Source organism: Hermetia illucens, chromosome 3 (assembly GCF_905115235.1).
Source record: "Hermetia illucens chromosome 3, iHerIll2.2.curated.20191125, whole genome shotgun sequence".
NCBI classification, from domain to species: Eukaryota; Metazoa; Arthropoda; class Insecta; order Diptera; family Stratiomyidae; genus Hermetia; species Hermetia illucens.
In genome coordinates, this window is record NC_051851.1 from 161,927,760 (window position 1) to 161,946,668 (window position 18,909).

An 18,909-nucleotide genomic window follows, 5' to 3' on the forward strand; every position below is an offset into this window, starting at 1 on the left:
GAAACTCCTCCTAGCTGTAAGGACTGCGTCCGCGCAAGGCATTAAGCTTTGCTTTGAGTCGGCAGGTGTATATCGTAAAATGTTATGGCTGAACTTTGCCGACGAAAACACGAACGAGTGGCTCAGGCAGTACTGCTCCTCCCTTAACGATGTGTGGGAGGGTGCGCGACTAACCTTGAAAAGGGTTTCTGAGCATCCATCGATCAAAAAGTGCTTTCTTTTCCAGAAAAAGAACGAAATGGTGTTGGGGTTCTGGAACAACTTGGTGTACAGAACAACCTTAATACTTCCACCTGGAAGGCCGGGAACTTTTCTCACTATCGGCGTTCCCGAACCCGATGTTAAGAAGGTTCGGGAAAAATCGGGCTGCCTGCTCTACTATGGGCTAGGACCGTTACGTTACAAGCGTCGGCTCCTAAAACCATTGAAGGGAACATGCAGCCCCCGGCATCTACATCTGAAACATAGACGAGGTGCCACAATTCCCAAGTAAATTTGTAGCATTGTAAAGCGACGACTGCACTTATCAGTCGTCGGATCAATAGCTGCAAGACATTTATATACCTCATACAAGAACCGTGGATTGTTGGTGGGGCAGTCAGGGGCCTGAACTTCCAACATGCTGACCTATTGTATGCCAATGGAAGCGATCGACCCCGCACCTGCATGGTAGTCTCTCAAGACTTCCAGGCTAACCTGGTTAACAACCTATGTGATAGCGACACCACATCGGCTAAGCTAACCATAAAAAGTCAACGGGGAGATAAAGAGATACTATGGTGCTCTGCATATTTCCCTTACGACGCAGAAGACGTTCCCAGTGGAACGTTCATCAGAGCTATCCAATTTGCCAAAAGTAGAGGCATGGGGACAATAGCAGGATGTGACGTCAACGCCCACCACATATGCTGGGGAAGTTCGAACATCAATGCAAGAGGATCGAGACTAATGGAGTATCTAGTAGGAACCGATTTGCAGATCCTAAATGTGGGTAATGAACCCACTTTCTTCAACGTGGTCAGGCGAGAGGTCATCGACATCACGGTGGCATCTCCTGACATCGCGGCTCTGATCAGGGAGTGGAGAGTATCAAACGATATCACACTCTCGGATCACAGACGCATTGATTTCGTCATGGGCATGGATCCACCCCCACCCACTCCATTTCGGAATCCGAGGAAGACAGATTGGGTGATGTATCAAATAGAATTGAGCGCCCGAGTCACGATCCCTGGGAAGCGCATCAACTCCATTGCTGGAATTGAGAAGACAACCCAGATGATCACAACTAGCATGAGAGAAGCTTTCGAAGAAAGCTGTCCACTCAAGATGCCAAAGAAGGGTAAAAAATCATGGTGAAACTCGGATTTGGCAAAACAGAGGAAAACGACAAGGATGCTCCTTAATCATTCTCTGAAGGGTGAATCAAGCACTAGCTGGAATCGCTTTAAAGAGGCACAGAAGGCTCTAAAGAAGAGCATAAGATCGGCAAAACGATCATCTTGGAGACGCTTTTGCGAAGAGACTAACTCTCTTGAGGCAACCTCAAAGCTGAAGCGGATTCTGGTCAAAGAACGTAGCCAGAAACTGGGCTATTTACGTTTACAAAATGGGAAGTACACAGAAAGCGATGAAGAAACGGTAAATCATTTGCTTGAAGTACACTTCCCAGGCAGCATTCAAAATCTAATCTCGGGGCCAACAGGTGCATACAGCCCTCAACCGAGAGACTGGAATCTGGCATGGAAAGTAGTATCACTGGAGCGAGTGAAATGGGAATTTAACTCGTTCTATAGATACAAGTCTGCAGGTCCGGATGGCATCATCCCTGCGCTAGTAATAGAAGGAATGGATGCCATGGGTCTACACATTCGGAATATATATCGCGCATGCTTTGTACACGCTTATATTCCAATTAAATGGCAGGATGTGAAGGTGTTGTTCATTCCCAAACCAGGAAAACCCACTTACACAGACGCAAAAAGCTTTCGACCGCTCAGCCTAACGTCCTTTCTGCTAAAAGGACTAGAAAGACTAGTAGATCGGTTCATAAGGGATACACACATTTCTAAGTGGCCACTTCACCATAGGCAACACGCCTACCAGAAAGGTAAATCCACGGAGACAGCACTCCATGAACTTATGGCAAAAATAGAAAAGGCGATGTCCGAAAAAGAATACGCCTTAGGCGCATTCATGGACATCGAAGGTGCCTTCAATTATGCCCCATTCACGGCAATTTATGAAACGGCAAGACAGCATGGCATCGAACCGCTGCTAATCAGTTGGATCCTTCACATGCTAGAGTGGAGAAAAATCCACATATCGGTCGGCCAGAAGTCTATTGAAGTAGGATGTCTCTGGGGCTGTCCACAAGGAGGGGTTCTCTCTCCACTGTTATGGCTTTTGGTAATGGATACCCTGCTGTGGCTCCTGGAGGACAAAAAAGTCTTCGCGCAAGCATTTGCGGACGACCTAGCCGTAATAATTACCGTCAAGTTTGCGGACACAGTATGTGACCGCTTGAATGCAACTCTGCATGTAATCCACAGCTGGTGCCTCCGCAATGGACTCACGGTGAATGTTAGGAAGACTAGATTAGTTATGTTCACTAGGAACGTCAGGTGGGGCAGCTATACGCTACCCACCTTAGCAGGGGTGGAAATCCAGCTGGCACAAACAGTCAAGTACTTAGAAGTACATTTCGACTCCAAGTTAACGTGGAAGCATCATATCCAGGAACAATATCAGAAATCCTGCAGATTGCTCTGGTGCTGTAGGAATGCGATAGGTACGACCTGGGGACTTTTACCTAAACGGATATACTGGATGTATACATCCATAATAAAACCCATTTTGATGTATGCATGCATCGTCTGGTGGCCAAGACTGAACTTTGCTAACAGCAAGAAGCTGCTAACGCAGATTCAGAGACTTGGTTGCCTAAGTATTACTCGAGCAATGAGTACTACGCCGACTGCGGCACTTGAAGCTATCCTAAATTTACCCCCCATTCACTTGGAGGTGAAACGGAAAGCAGCCAACGACGCATATAGGCTCGATACCATTGGGGCGTGGAAAGGCGGCCAATCAAACGGTCATGCGTCTGTCTGGAAATTCCCTTGAAAAACATCCGGTAGCCCTGATGCCAACCGATCATATGGTTTCCAGATTCGTCTTTGAAAAGACATACACTGTCGTAATCACCGAAAGAGAAGAATGGTCGACAAGTGGTCATGAGTCTTTTCAGATTACAGATCTAATAATCTTCACCGACGGGTCAGTCATGGAGGATGGATCAGGCGCAGGGGTGTTCTCGGAGAATCCGATTATAGAACTGGTCCGACCCCCCGGAAAAATGACGACCATATTTCAGACGAAGATATATGCCATTTCGTTGGCAGCAGAAGAATGTCTGCGACACAAATGGAGGGGTCGCACTATTGGAATCTGTTCCGACAGTCGGGCGGCATTATCAGCACTAAATAGCAACGACATATCAAGCCAGTTGGTGTGGAGTTGTCATCAGATGCTACTGAAACTTAGCCGATTGAACGAAACATTCCTGATGTGGGTTCTGGGGCACTCTAACATCGCCGGAAATGAGGAGGCTGACAGACTGGCTCGCCAAGGATCTGGAACCACAATGGTGGGGCCAGAACCAGCTCTTGGAATCCGACCATCCACTGTCAAGTCTACTCTGAAGGGTGAAATTGCAAGGATTCACGCAACCGAGTGGAGTAATTTGGACTCTTGCCGGCAAGCGAAAATCTTTGTGAAGGAGCCTAGGGCCACTAGAGCGGCATTTTTGTTGTCCCTTAAGAAGTGGGACATGAAAACCCTAGTAGGGCTTTTGACGGGACACTGCCCCTTAAACTACCATATGAAAAAGATTGGGGTAGTGGCTTCGGCTGTGTGCAGACAATGTGAAGGGAAGACGGCCCTGCACTTTTTATGCAGCTGCCCGGCATCCTCAGATATCAGACGAAGACACCTTGGCAAGGTTTTCTTCAATGAAGAATCTGCACACTCTCTGCCACTGGAGAATGTTCTAAGATTCGCTAAAGCCTGCGAACACCGTGGGCGGGAAACCATTGAATAGGCAACTTACGGGGATAGTACAATGAGCCTAACAATGGTCTGAGTGCTTGGAGCTGCGGCTCTCCCCAATTAACTAAACTAACTAACTAATCTAGGTCGGCTCCCCTTTCGATCGAAGTATCGTTCATGGAAATCCAACGATTTTGCATTTTTGGCAATTTTGTCGACACGGGGGTCGTGGAAATTTTCAATTTTCTTGGATTTTGGGCAGTCTCCCTGGCGGCGGATTTTCCGCGATATCTCGCGTTCCCGATATCGTAGCGTGAAAATACTTGCATTTGCGTAATCTGGACCGCATCCCCTCTCGGTCAAGGTGTCGCTCACGGAGATCCGACGATTTTGGGTTTTTGGCCATTTTGTCAACCCGGGGGTCGTTGAAATTTTCAATTTTCTTTGATTTTGGCCAGTTTCCCTGGCGGCGGATTTTCCACGATATCTCGCGTTCCCGATATCATAGCGTGAAAATTCTTGCATTTCCGTAATCTAGGACGGCTCCCCTTTCGATCGCGGTATCGTTCAAGGAAATCCGACAATTTTGCGTTTTTGGTCATTTGGTCGACCCGGGGGTTGTTGAAATTTTCAATTTTCTTGGGTTTTGGCCAGTCTCCCTGGTGGCGAATTTTCCGCGATATCGTAGTGTGAAAATTCTTGCATTTCCGTAATCTGGGCCGCATCCCCTCTCGATGGAAGCATCGCTCATGGAAATCCAACGATTTTGCATTTTTGGCCATTTTGTCGAACCGGGGGTCGTGGAAATTTTCAATTCTCTTCAATTTTGACGAGTCTCCCCCGCTTTGGTGATCAACGAGTATTGTTCGATTCTACCATTGACAGCTTTCCGTCTTTCCGGACGGAATGCCTAGCGCATACAAGTCTCAGGAGACATGTTGGTTTCAGGGGTAGTATTGAGTCTCTTTAAGTCATTCTAAGAGGACTTGGGCGGCTGAAATATCCGATGCATCAATGATACGATGTAGTCGGTGAGCTTAATAACAAAAATAGGAGTGAATTCGATATGGAAATGGTGCTGAATACGAACTATTTGAACGACTCTGAAATGGGTGTGTTCAGGATCAAATTGATCCTCGCTGAAGATGTAGTTTTTTTAAACGAAATCCAATGCCTTTGGAAGAACAGTATCATTGATCAGCGAGACTTTTCTTTGATGAAGAATGCCTTTTTTCGACGAGGCAGAAGTATACAATGTTAGCTAAGGAATACTAAAACATGTGAAAGGAATTAAGATAGAAAATGTTTTAATCAGATTTTTCCATTACAATTAAGATTTTAACATATACCAGGACCATTTGCAGGTTGTGCCGGTATACCACGTAAATTCATTCTGCAAACATGTTCCTCTAGACGCTGCTGCGCCTCTACGAAGTTCCTTGTATGCTGTGGAGACCAAAGTCTCTCTGCAGCTGCACTGGAACGAGGGAAAATTCTTTGCAAAATATTTCGATCGCTGACCACTTCAGCCCACATGCATGCTTCGCCACCCAAAATCAATTTCTTCTGTTCCTCGCTTCCGATGAAATCCAAAGGTTCGCAATTATAATACTTTTTCCAATCGCCACCATTTTCCAAGTGATCTAGGTACCAACACTCGCTCATTAACGCTCGATGACCTGCTTTTGTGAACATGAATAGTAAAACTCGCCAGTCTCCTGTCCATACTTGTACAATGGTGCCGGGAGGCATATCAACATTCTCAACCATTGCCTAAGATGAAAATATATTAGTATTTGATATTATTGAAAGGACAATTTAGGATCCAACGAACCTCTTGCCAGACGATCGGAATGTTATCGAGAGCTGTAACCGATCGTGTCACCTTCTCCATGAAGTTCTTTTGCAGGAAACTGAAGGACGAGATATTGTTCTTCTTCATGTAATCAACTATCTCGGTGCTGCTGTTCCAGCACTCAAAGCCAACCTCATCACCTCCCACATGAATGTATTGATCGGGGAATACTTCTTGTACTTCGCTGTTAATTGAAGGAAATTAATGTGGTTAAATAGTAGAATATAAGGGCACCCATGTTAGTACCGGAATAGCTCATCAATGAATTGATATGTCACGTCCTTAATCGGATTCATCGGCCCCATTAGACCCTGATACGATCCTTCACATTGTGTTAAAACTTCTGGATGGGATACGCCCCATGATCTGGTATGCCCTGGAACGTCAAATTCAGGAATAACGCGAATACCACGAATCCTGGCGTATTCAATTACATCAGCAACGTCCTTTTGAGTATAAATCATCTCCGGTCTAAATGCCCCCTTCGCGGATAATTCAGGGAATTTTTTGCTAACATAGGGAAAGGAGTGATCATCGACAATATGCCAGTGGAATACGTTCAACTTGTTATAGGCCATGCCGTCCAGAATTCGAAATAGAATATCCTTGGAAATATAATGTCGCGATGTATCGACTAAAAGACCGCGATGAGGAAATCGAGGCTCATCGCGGATATGTGTCTCTGTAACGCGGAGCTGAAAATTTTATTAAGAGTAAATTGAGTAGAAAATCAATTAAAGTATCTTCAAATTAGAGGAAACCCAAATTACTCACCATCTGATTCTCATAGGGAGTCACTAATTGCGAGAAAGTCTCCAATGCTCGAAGTACTCCCCAAATTGAATGTGAGATGATAGTTCCGCTTGTAGATAGGAAATCTATCATAGTCAGAATAAGACAATTGTATAAAAATTTCCGGAAGATCGTAGATTTAACTTACACCATTCGTCCATCTTCAGATGAGGTTTTTGCTCGCATGGTGATGTCAGATTCACTTTGAGGGAACTAAGGATCTGAGCTGGAGTTACATTTGTACCCGATCCATTATGAACCACATGAGGGTAATAAATTGGACTGTGCACGGTAGATTGGATGATTTTTATGTATCTTGTAATAGCTTTATCTAAGATATCGCAAGTATTTTCAACGGGCTGAAAAAAGGACAAACAAATAAAGGAGAAATAGTTAGTGTGATTCGTCTTGTATAAATTGAATGATAGAGGTAATTTGGGGGCGCTAAATAAAGGAATTGTTGAAAAATGCAACTATCTTAAGACCAATACTGATCAGTACCGAAGCTCTCTCTGTGCTGCTAAATAGAGGAAGTCCATGTAAGGAGACCACCATTGTCACTCAAAAGCCCTAAACTTTCATCAATTCATGTCTACGTTTTGTGATCGAGGTATTCTGACCTAAGGCAATAATCAAGACGAACTTGATTCGCGTACGGTCCTGATATCCCTGGACGTGTTGGTCTGAACTCCATTGCGAGTTATGCTATACAATGGAATCCACTATTCTAGGATGACGGACAAGAAAATTGCCCTAGAACCACGCGTCATAGAACAGTGTAGGAGGTGTGCCAGCTTTTTGAAAAATCGTGGAGGGAGTTGCAGCAAATCGTCAAAAACCGACAACGGTGGCCGGTAAGGGTAGTTGATGCGCTATGCCTGTGTTGTGATTTTTACAAAAACAGATGAATTTGGTTAAAAATTGGAATATACTGTTTTGATTGATAATTGTTTCGTTTTGTTAATTCATTTACTAAGGATCCAAGTGGAATTCACAGTGCAGTACTTTCATGTTTTTTTGATCGCAAAACATGGAGGGGTGAATGCAGCACCATCTTTAGAACTTGGTCAAATGATTTTGCGTTTAGAGAAGGAAACAAGATGGGTGATGATGGCAATCACATTCTTTTTATCTCCACAAATACGCCGAATATCAGGGGAATCAAAGAGTTTTTACATCTAGCTTACGTGCCTCTGTCGGCGGTGGCACCAAAGTCAGGATATGACAGTTCATACTTTTTCGACTTTTTGTACAATTTTCTATTTGGTCCAGAAAGTAACAACTAAATTATGAATAGCTTTTATGGTCCATTGACCATCTAATTTGATGAGTTAAGCAGGGACTGATTACTGATTTTTTTTACCTTAATGGCGGATTCCATTTCTTCTAATTTATATGGTGATTTGACGTCAGTCGATTCAGCCGTGAATGAGTACCTGAGTCAAATCAAGGGCAAGCGCTATGCTGACCACATTACCTCCTATAGGGTACTGTAATCCTGTAGTGTACGGTCACGGTCTTGAATGAAGTGCTCTTACACACTTTAAGGTCCTGATTCAATTGGATTGTTGCAGCAACGATTATTATTTCTGAGTTGTCACAATCTTGGCAGAAGCCGGATTTTACCTCATACTAGATGAAGTGCCAAGCATTTAGGTTCGGACGATCCTTCCTATTTAAAAACTAAAGGGGCTCTGGTGGCGGTGGCCGGTAGTAGGTCAATGGGAGAATCTGTCGAGAACTCCCCATAACATCGAGCACGTATGCAAAATGGTATACTTCTTCATGGTTTGCGAACGTCCCAGGACATCAAGGGAAGCCGTGAGAGATTTAGATACGATACCTGTAGCTAACAATATTATGGAACTACAACCACCCGCTCGAAATGCCCAATTTCGTTGATTTCCCGAGCCACTGACTCATAGTTCACCTTCTTCTCCACGTATTTCCGTTCAATGTTGCTATTATGGAGGATAGCAACATCAGCTATATATGCGAAGCAACCCGTCTTTTCAATTCACAGCACGCCAGACCTGTTGTGTGAAATGTGACGATCAGTTAGAACTTGCCGGTCCCAATACATGCTGTAAGCAGAACTATCAAGTACTGCTCCGGCTCATATCGGTAAACCAGACATGTTCCCGTGATCAACCCATGCTTGTATGCAAAGTTTTGATAAATCACCTTATATACAGCATTGTGGCTGGTGGTGTAACAGTGCAGTCAGAAATGAGATGGTCCAATGTCTCTAACGCCGAACCACATATTCTGCACTGGTGGTACTCCACCCGTTCTTTCATGATGAGCTTTTTATAACCTCGGTTGGCGACCACGCCGTCCTGAATGGCATACATGAATCCCTCTGTCTCAGCAAAGAGCTCCCTGGCACACAGCCATCTATTCGACAAATGGCTGGCAAAGACAATTCACGTGGTTACCGTGCATTGTCTTCGACCTCCTTTCAACGATCTACTCTTGGTCCGACTTCACCCCACTCAGAGGAATGAAAGATCGATCCTTCAAGTTGAGTGGAGTCAGTCCACAGTCTGCCTTGCAAACTGCCGCATGCGAGGGACACGCCAGCTTTTTGCTGTAAAAATAAGCGCGCAGCGAGTCGACTTGGCAATGAAGTTGTACCGCCACGTCAGCCACGCCCCTACCTCCAATGTCAGGAGGCAGGTTCATCCGCTCCATGCAGACTTTGGATGATGCATTCGGAATTTCGACATAGTTGTCCGTATCGGCCGCTGGACGTTTTCCAGATAGGTCTTCGTCTATGGCAATATTCCGAGGAGGCTTAGCGTATACATTCAATGCGCTTATTTTATTCTTCCCCGAGAGATGCAATTTCAGTACCAGCTTCACACGTCGCAGGAATTCGGACAGTAGAGCATCCAGCAGATCACCAACTCGAGCTTGGGTTCCTTAGAGAATTTCTAGCTACTTGTACAAGTTTGCCTCGGTCATAGCGTCGATGTGGAAGTCATGTCCGGCATGCGGCTCGTGATGACCTTTGCGAATGGCTTGGATTCGACACTTGTCTAATCCAAATTCCATCCGAATATCACGACTGAACATGTTAACTATTCGCAATATACCACTAAGATGGTCGTCAGTACCAGCATACAACTTGATGTCATCTAACTACATCAATTGTGTCAGTTCGCACTTAGCACGTAGGCCATACCATGCCATCTAGCATCATTCAGTAGCCATGAAAGGGGTTCAGTACCTTGCAAAATCAAAGGGGACTCAAAGAATCTACTTGGAAGATGCTTCTCCGTATATGGATAGGCTCTGAGGTATTGGCACCCTCAGATGGAGGCACTGATAAGGTGGTATGCCACCATTCCATGACTGTCACCAAAAACATCAAATCAACGGGGCTTTGTGTATTTCCGCACACCGTTCTGAGACCTCGACCAACAACTAGCACGACCACGTCATCCGCATAAGCTTGAGCTTGAATTGGCAAATTTTGCAATTCGCATAGTAGTGGGCCGAGCAACATACTCCACAGAAACGGCGATAGCACACCTCCTTGATGGCAGCCTTTTATCTCTCCTATTGTTAGGCAGCGATCAACATCCACTTCTCCACATAGCAATCTCTGCATTAGCATAACGTAGATCCACTTAATTAAAATTTCAACAACACCACTCTCTTTGGCGGCATCACAGAGCTTTTGGAAGGGCGCATAGTCATTACCCCTTCAATGTTCACGAGCACCCCCGTCGCGTACTTTCCTTTCAGAGTTGGGTCCTCAATCTTTGAAACCAAAGAGTGAATAGCAGACTCGCAGGACTTTAAATGTTGGTATGTATTTTGGTTTTCATTTAGGGGGTGCGACCTCAAGGCCTTCTCGCGAATGTGACGCTCAACCAGTCTCTCCAGACATTTCATCGAAAATGATGTTAAGCTGATTTGCCTGAAGTCCTTTGGATTTGAATAATCATATTTACCAGGCTTAGGAATGAACACCAACTTGACCTTCTGCCAAGAGAAAGGCACGTAGCCCAGACCAAGACATCCTCAAAAAATATTCCTTAGAAGCTGCTCTAAGTGCTCTCTACTCAATCCATTGACGGATAGATGCCATCCACGCCAGGTGCTTTGAAGTATTCAAATGATAGTGCAGCAGTTCTCGCCTTTTCATTCGTAACAACCGCTCTCGCAGTGTCCCAATTCGCCTTACAACACCTTCGTGTTGAAAGGTTTTGTAGAAACTGTCAATTCTCTTCCTAGGTGGAGTACTTCCAAGAGAGTCTGTATAGACTCTGGAATTCGTGAAAGTATATCGGGTGTTCTAAGAGAGTCCAACTTGGCTGCCTCGTCCTTATTAAGAATTCTGCATAGCCTGAAAATCTAAGTATGCTCTAAAGGAATCTCGTTTTGGATATTTTACATTCCTCTTATATTCACGCTATGAGTTTGGGAAGTTTAACCAGCCTTTATCCTTATTGCTTTGCCGAGCATGGTCCAGAAGTTGTCTGGTTGATTTCCTTAGTCTTTGCTGTTTTCGGTTCGGCGTTGTCCTCGGGAAACAGGACAACCCTCGTCAAAGCACTCTCAAAGTGTGCGATTCAGAGTTTCCAATGGATCTTCTATGGCCAAAGGAATTTTTAGTCGCCTAAGCCCCTCCACTTTGTCACCAAAAGGTCATTGAGAGTGAGACTTCGTCTAGCACTCACCAATCTCTAAACAATTCTAGCAACTTTGAAGTGTAGGTTAGTAACCTACACTTCCTTCACTTCTTTTTGGCCTCATGAAGGTAGGGGCACACCCTACATCCGCTGTCATCAGACCGCTGAAGTTATAAAATCAGACAATTTCTCTTTTCTAGGATTGCATTTGATACTGCCCCAACAAATATGCTGGGCGTTCGCATCACAACCTCAAGGCCACTTGCATACATTACCAGATCCCCTCGCTTTTGCGTCAGCAGAGAATACAAAGAATCATAGGGTAAGTAAGGAGAGGCAACTATGACTTTTCTGCTCTTACCATTAACCTGGTATTGTAAGTTGATTGCAACAAGGTCCTGGGAACAAAATTGTCTCAGCATGGTTGCCTCTAACAATTTTTACGTCAGAATGCCGGCCCTTTGTCTCGGGGATCTCTCATCGAAAAAGATTCCAGCCCCCTCTACCGATCGAATACCACAGAATTGGTTAAAATGAACCCATGGTTCTTGTACCAGAGGGCAGTCTTGAATCTTTGCCAGCCTTGCTGTCAGTAGGTAGGAAGAGGCTTTGGCATGTTGCAGGTTAATTTGACTAACCCTTATGTTTAAGACATTATTGTAGTCTACTATGAAATCCGCCACTAACTGAAATTCTATTGTGTTCAGTGTGGTTCTCACTGGGGTTACCAGCTTGTCCTCATCTTCCGCCAAAAATTCCGCTTTCTTGCGTCTCTCTGGATATCGCCACACTTGGTGGTGTAGCAACGCCCATGTCTTGATTCCCAAGAAACTTCGCCTTCTTTCGCAGTGCCCTGCGTTGTCCTCGACTGGAAGCCCTTCCAGGTTCACGCAGTCCGAGATGCATGGATCTGTTTCCACATACCGGAATTAGACCAGTTGAGTCGATATCACTAGCTACCCTTTCCTCCGCTTTTCCTGGTACAGGCGGGAGAAAAAGTTCTGACAGGCAAGCCTGTAGACCTCTCTCCTTTGCGGCTGAAGTTTCCTTCTGCCGAGCCTTTCTATCCCATTTTTTGGAAAAGTTAAGCAGCAGTGTCACCGACATGCAGACCATAGTAAGGTTTCTAGTTCCTCTCAATAAAGGAATTGCTGTACAATCCTTTCTGGCTGATCGCACCGTAGACACCGGGTGCAGGCTTTCCGCTGCAGTGGAGAACCTGTCTTGAACAGATTTCTCTGTGAGGGAACATGAATCTGTTGAGGCCTCCAAAATCCTCGCCTCGGGCATGCCCTCAAAGTCGCGGGTGGATTCGGAGTCTGTGATTTCTTACGACTTGGGAGAGTTACAATCCATAGTTTCCATCTTCATGTGTTTTTGGACACCTTTAGGGTAGTAGTAAACTACCACAGTGTCCCTCCGCCCCGAAAAGGTTGTGCCCGAGGGGGAGACCACAAGGGCGACCGGTGAATGGCCTGAGGATGCCAAGACAGGGAGGGAAAGACATCGATAGAGGATGCGATCCTTCGTGGATCTTCCCTTTCGATCGCGGCACTAGGGTCTGGAATTTTACGGCTCCACCCGCGGAGTTGAGCCGGTATCTTTTTTATTTTACTTTCCAATTTAGCTTAGCGTGTTGATTATTCGTTTGGTGCACGCGAAGTCCCGGGTTGGTTGAATTTTCAGGTTTCGATGCGGATTTTCGCATCGGTTAAAAGGATACGTGAAATTTCGAATAATGGCAGGTGAGTGATCGAAGCGTTCAAAGGACTTTCCCTCCACTTTCTTGAGCCTAGCTAGCGTGGAGGCAGCCGGCCAGCACGTGTCGACGGAATATTTCGCTAGAGCGTCAGTATTAACCGGCAGACCTACACGATCATTGTCGCTATTTTTGAGGTTTTTGGGATAGAGCTACCGTCTTGGTCATCTCATTCATTCTTCATTGAATCCTTAGTAATATCACCTTTATCACAAAGTGATATGATATAACTTTACCTACTAAGGTGATGTTTTGGGCATCTCGGATAGGGGACCCAAGAAGCACACTGTCCCAGCAGGAGTCTTGCGAAGCTTAATTTATTTGTTTAAGTATTTATAATTAACGAACAATAAACAGAGTAAACTTCAGTTACGTATTGCCTCAGAATGAGGAGAAAGCAAGAACCTTAACCTAAGGAAGGAGAAACATCAAGGAATAGCAGTAAATAGTTACATGATGCTACACGAGTTGTTCTACCTGCTTCTGTGGGTTTTTTTTAGGTCGTCCTTTGACCCTCGGCGTAATGCTGCCCAACTGACTGAGAAGCCAACACCAAAGCTTCACTATAGGGGTAGTAAATTAAAAATTATAGATATTGTAAACTTTATATCATTATAGCCATCATCATCATCACCTTAATAAGGAACTCCAGACATCCCGATTTTCCGCCGTGGTCCACTAATTCGATATCCATAAAAGCTGTCTGGCGTCTTCTTTTTCTACCATAGATATTGTCCTTATAAACTTTCCGGGTGGGATCATCTTCATCCATACGGATTAAGTGACCCGCCCACCGTAACCTATTGAGCCGAATTTTATCCCCACCCGGACAGTCATGGTATCGCTCATAGATTTCGTCATTGTGTAGGCTACGGAATCGTCCATCCTCATGTAGGGGGCCAAACATTCTTCGGAGGATTCTTCTCTAGAACGCGGCCAAGAGTTCGTAATTCTTTTTGCTAAGAACCCAAGCCTCCGAGGAATACATGAGGACTGGCAAGATCATTGTCTTGTACAGTAAGAGCTTTGACCCTATGGTGAGACGTTTCGAGCGGAACAGTCTTTGTAAGCTGAAATAGGCTCTGTTGGTTGACAACAATCGTGCGCGGATTTCCTCATTGTAGTTGTTATCGGTTGTGATTTTCGACCCTTGATAGGAGAAATTATCTACGATCTCAAAGTTGTATTCTCCTATCCTTATTCTTCGTGTTTGACCAGTGCGGTTTGATGTTGTTGGTTGGTTGGTTTTCGATGTTGACCTTGCCACCATATACTTTGTCTTGCCTTCATTGATATGCAGCCCAAGAACTCGCGCCGCCTGCTCGATCTGGATGAAGGCAGTTTGTACATCTCGGGTGATTCTTCCCATGATGTCGATATCGTCAGCATAGACCAGTAGTTGGGTAGACTTAAGGAGGATCGTACCTCTTACATTTACCTCAGCATCACGGATCACTTTCTCGAGGGTCAGGTTAAAGAGGACGCATGATAGGGCGTCCCCTTGTCGTAGACCGTTGTTGATGTCGAATGGTCTTGAGAGTGATCCTGCTGCTTTTATCTGGCCTCGCACATTGGTCAGGGTCAGCCTAGTCAGTCTTATCCGATACCGAATTCTTTCATTGCCGTGTACAGCTTTACCCTGGCTATGGTATCATAGGCGGCTTTAAAGTCGATAAATAGATGGTGCAACTGGTGTCCATATTCCAACAGTTTTTCCATCGCTTGCTGCACAGAGAAAATCTGATCTGTTGCTGATTTGCCTGGAGTGAAGCCTCTTCGGCTTGGACCAATGATGTTCTGAGTGTATGGGGCTATCTGGCCTAGCAAGATAGCTGAGAAGATCTTATAGATGGTACTCAGCAAAGTGAAACATCTACAATTGCTGCACTGCGTGATATCCCCCTTTTTATGTATGAGACAGATAATGCCTCGTTGCCAATCGTCAGGCATTGATTCGCTGTCCCATACCTTGAGCACAAGTTGATGAACCACTTGGTGTAACTGGTCGCCTCAATATTTCACCAATTAGGCTGTAATTCCATCGGCTCCTGGCGACTTATGGTTTTTAAGCCGGTGGATTGCACGGACTGTCTCTTCTACGCTTCTATGCTCTCCTTGTCAGAGTTTGCAAAATGACTGAGGCTAAAATAACCCATCAAGGGGGAGAAGGTTTAAACTACACCACCAGGGGAAAGGACAGTACACAGAAAAGCGGACCCCATTGAAAAATCGCTGGAAAATATGCAAGTATGTAGGTGCAACAAGTTTCCTCGTTGCGACCAGAGTATTTGTTAAAGTGTTTATCCTTTTTCGCGAAGGAGTTCTACTAAATAATTAAATCCTCCACTTTTTTTTCGTTTTTTTTATATTCAAAGTCACAATGTGGAGGGACTTTGGCTTTTTTTACAAATATTTTTGTTTCGATTTTCATTCAATTTTACCCGAAGGATGTCCTTCGCCCTCGCTTGATATTCCACTTATTTAGGCAATGTTCCTAAACCCACAAACGCGTAAAATGGCCAAATGTTCTAAAAAAAATTAGGTGATGACGGCTTTACGGTTTCTTACCAGGGTAGAGGCAAATTGTCAGACGCTGCCTCACCTCTGTCCTGGGAGCAGCGTGACCGAAGCGGCTCGCAGATGTTGAATGCTCCTTTATATAATTCGGCCCGGTCCAGCATTAAGTTGATGCGGACTTAGGACCCCACAATTCTAAAAAAAAATAGGCCAACTGTTGAAAGTTAAAATCGATAATGATCGCAGAGGCTGGCGATTACCGAGCTATTCGAGGAATGGATCCTAAAATTTCTTTTCTGGTCCATGTCACCAAATGAATCAACATATGTGAAGAGCCACCTCTGAATATCTATTATTTGACCATTTTGTACGGTTTGGATTTCATTGAGCACCGGCAAAATTTCAGGACCAGGGTCCACTTCGGCACCATCTTCTTAATTTTTTTTTTCGATGTTAGACAAAATTTCCCTCCACAATTTGAGTAAAGGAATACTCTAATCCAAGTAACATCTATGGCGCCTTGATCTATAGGCTGAATCAGAATTTAAACTCCGGAAAAAGCCTAAATGTCCACATGTAAATCAATCACGTGGTCATTGCGGCTGTCGTTTTTATGTGGACCAATTTTGGCCTGCTTTGAGAGAGTCAGGTTTTAGAGGACTGAGTTTAGAAGGTTCTATTAAAATAAGTATAAGCTCGTAAGGAGGGACCATAACACACCCATTGTACTATATATCTATCCCTATTAGACAATCACAAACATCCATGACTTCAATAGGATTCAAACTCCGGATACGACGCCAAAGTCGCGAACATCGAAGCCGACCGAAGGGCAGGCCGAAACAACGGTGGCTTGATACACTGGTTGGGGATTTAAAAGCCTCGAGATTGCATCCAGATCAGGCATTTGATAGAGCCAAATAGCGAAACCGATCACGATCAGCCGACCCTGCTTGGGAAAAAGGCTAAAAAAAAAGAAGGCTGCTTCATGATTCTAGAATGAACTTAAGGGGGGCTTTGCAGTCAATTACTTAAAATTATAGTAACATACTATTATTAACTTTATTGGATAGATATCGGTATGAAGGATATTTTGGAGGCTAGGGACCATATAGCGGCAGACTCTTGATTTTTGCAAATTTTCCGGTTAGGTTGTTTCTGAGAGTGGGTCCGTAAAAGAAACGATTACTTTCGACCTGCTGTACTCTTCACTTTTCCAGCAAACGTTTAAACTAAGACCTCATTGTATGCGCGAGCGTTCGCAGTTTTAATCTTTCCCCCAAATTTGGTGTCAATAGCTGTAACCGTTTCCGAGGAAAATGCATGTGACAGACAGACAGACAGTAAACCGATTTTAATAAGGTTTTGTTTTTCACGGTGTACGTTTCTTTTGGTCGCCCTTTAATCCTGAGCTTGGTACTGCCTAACTGACCAAAGCTTCACTATAGGGAAAGTAAGTGAAAAATTATATTACAAACTTTTAATGAGTAATGGATATTGCTTTAAAATCGAGGAATTAGACCACAAAACAAAACAGGTCCGAATGCAATAAAAACGTCAATATTAATCGTTATCAGAAAACTGCAAATCATCTAAACATCAAGGAAATCGTGCTGAATCAGAAGTTCCAATCAACGTATGAATTCATGCAACAAAACAAGCATGAAATTTCAAGAGTATCTCCTCATTGTCAATCAATTCATAATAACGTCAGCAATCTAACGTACTAAATTAATCAGAACAATAACGAGACATTGCTACAGTTTCATCTCATTTGGTTTTCCACTCAATCATGGTCTCATCTTCTGATTGTCGCTTATGCTGTGATTTTTTTTTACTAACTCATTCAGAAATAACTTTGGATTACATTTCCGTTATCAATTATAATATTTACGTATGAATACGACATTTGACCGCTATTCAGTCTACTTTTGATTCATGTAATAAATTGAGAATTAATCGAATCTTTTGTATGCAATCTTACGGGATTGTCTGAACTGATTTTACCTCTAAATAGGTGCATCGTCCTCAATAGATTAACCTTTGTTCTAAGAGTCAACTTAGACACTGGATAAGAGAGTATCCTATTATGTTCAAATATACTGTAATAATGCACTCACCAAAATACTGAAGTTCTTGGGGTCGATTAGAAAGTAATTATCGGTTGACCTTAGATACTTCGGCCTAGGCCACACTCCACCTGGAAAGGCGATAACAGATAAGTATCCCAAAATAAATGAAAGCTTCTTCACATAAGTCCACATTCCCATTAAAAGAATTTAAATGTTAATTCATTGTTTAAGACCAGTGGGAGGTAGTAATTAGGCTTGTTGGAGTACAGAGACTTTGATCGGTGGCTGAACTTTGATAAACACACTTACCTACGGTGGCATTGACAACAGGTCCTGGATTGACTATGTACGCGAAACTGGCCGTGACGAGCAGGCTTCCTATAACTACGATCGTAGCTAGTATTCCGCGGTACATTTTGAGCACTTTATTTTCCGATTTATCTTTAATAATAAATCAAGGAGAGCGAACGAATAATTTTCCGTTCAATTACTTTAATACTATGTAATTCCAGTAACAGCAACAATATACAAAAGTCACCCCACGACCCCTGATATTACTCGCAATTTTTTCAAAATCACTGAATCACCCACTGCTAATCGCGTCACGAACAATCTAAGAAAAGTCTATTTTTCAGATAAATAATCTGAAGGAATGTGATTAATGTTATTCGGCAGCACTTTGTCAGGAATTGTTAGCACTTCTACCGGAGATCCATTGCTCCTCACTACTGGTCCGTGGTTGGAACGCTTATGTTCGGCTCAGTCTGACTAGAAACTAGTTTAAGCCTCGGTGCAGCCATCTAATGTGGCGATCAAGTATCTTCCCTGGGCTTGGTTATGGTAACAGTCGAACAGACGAAGCTTTCTGTGGAATTAATTTTGCAGTTCTAGCCAATGTGGACTTATTGCTTCTATCATCAGTCAGCCTTATAGGGGAGATTGACCGGGGAAGTACAACTCTAGGTAGTGTCAAAGTATAAATAATGATTTTAGGTAGTCGGTAAAAGTATCTAAAAGATATAATTTTATTTTCCCCACTATAAGACCTGCGGGGAACTCGTCATGATACTTCTATTACTCAAGATACTTCTATTACTAGCAGTTTCCGTGAAAGGTTACCAAAAAATGAGGCGTAGGATAGGGCTGATACCCAAGAGGAAATTCCATTTTGGAGAAACTTTCTTGAGGAAGATTTTACTCTTGAGCAACAACTGGTCAAAT

The 18,909-nt window shown here is 43.9% G+C and overlaps 1 protein-coding gene across 1 annotated transcript; it reads right to left on the reverse strand.

Moving 5' to 3' along the window:
* Positions 1-5,340: 5,340 nt before the first annotated feature.
* LOC119651793 (beta-hexosaminidase subunit beta-like) lies at positions 5,341-18,533 on the reverse strand. The gene is made up of 7 exons (XM_038055560.1): positions 17,998-18,533; positions 17,737-17,816; positions 6,846-7,056; positions 6,680-6,783; positions 6,152-6,600; positions 5,885-6,089; positions 5,341-5,823 (listed from the first exon to the last, which is right to left on the reverse strand). Exons 1-7 carry the CDS (start codon positions 18,101-18,103, stop codon positions 5,389-5,391), a joined length of 1,590 nt encoding a protein of 529 aa, XP_037911488.1. The 5' UTR covers positions 18,104-18,533; the 3' UTR covers positions 5,341-5,388.
* Positions 18,534-18,909: the final 376 nt, after the last annotated feature.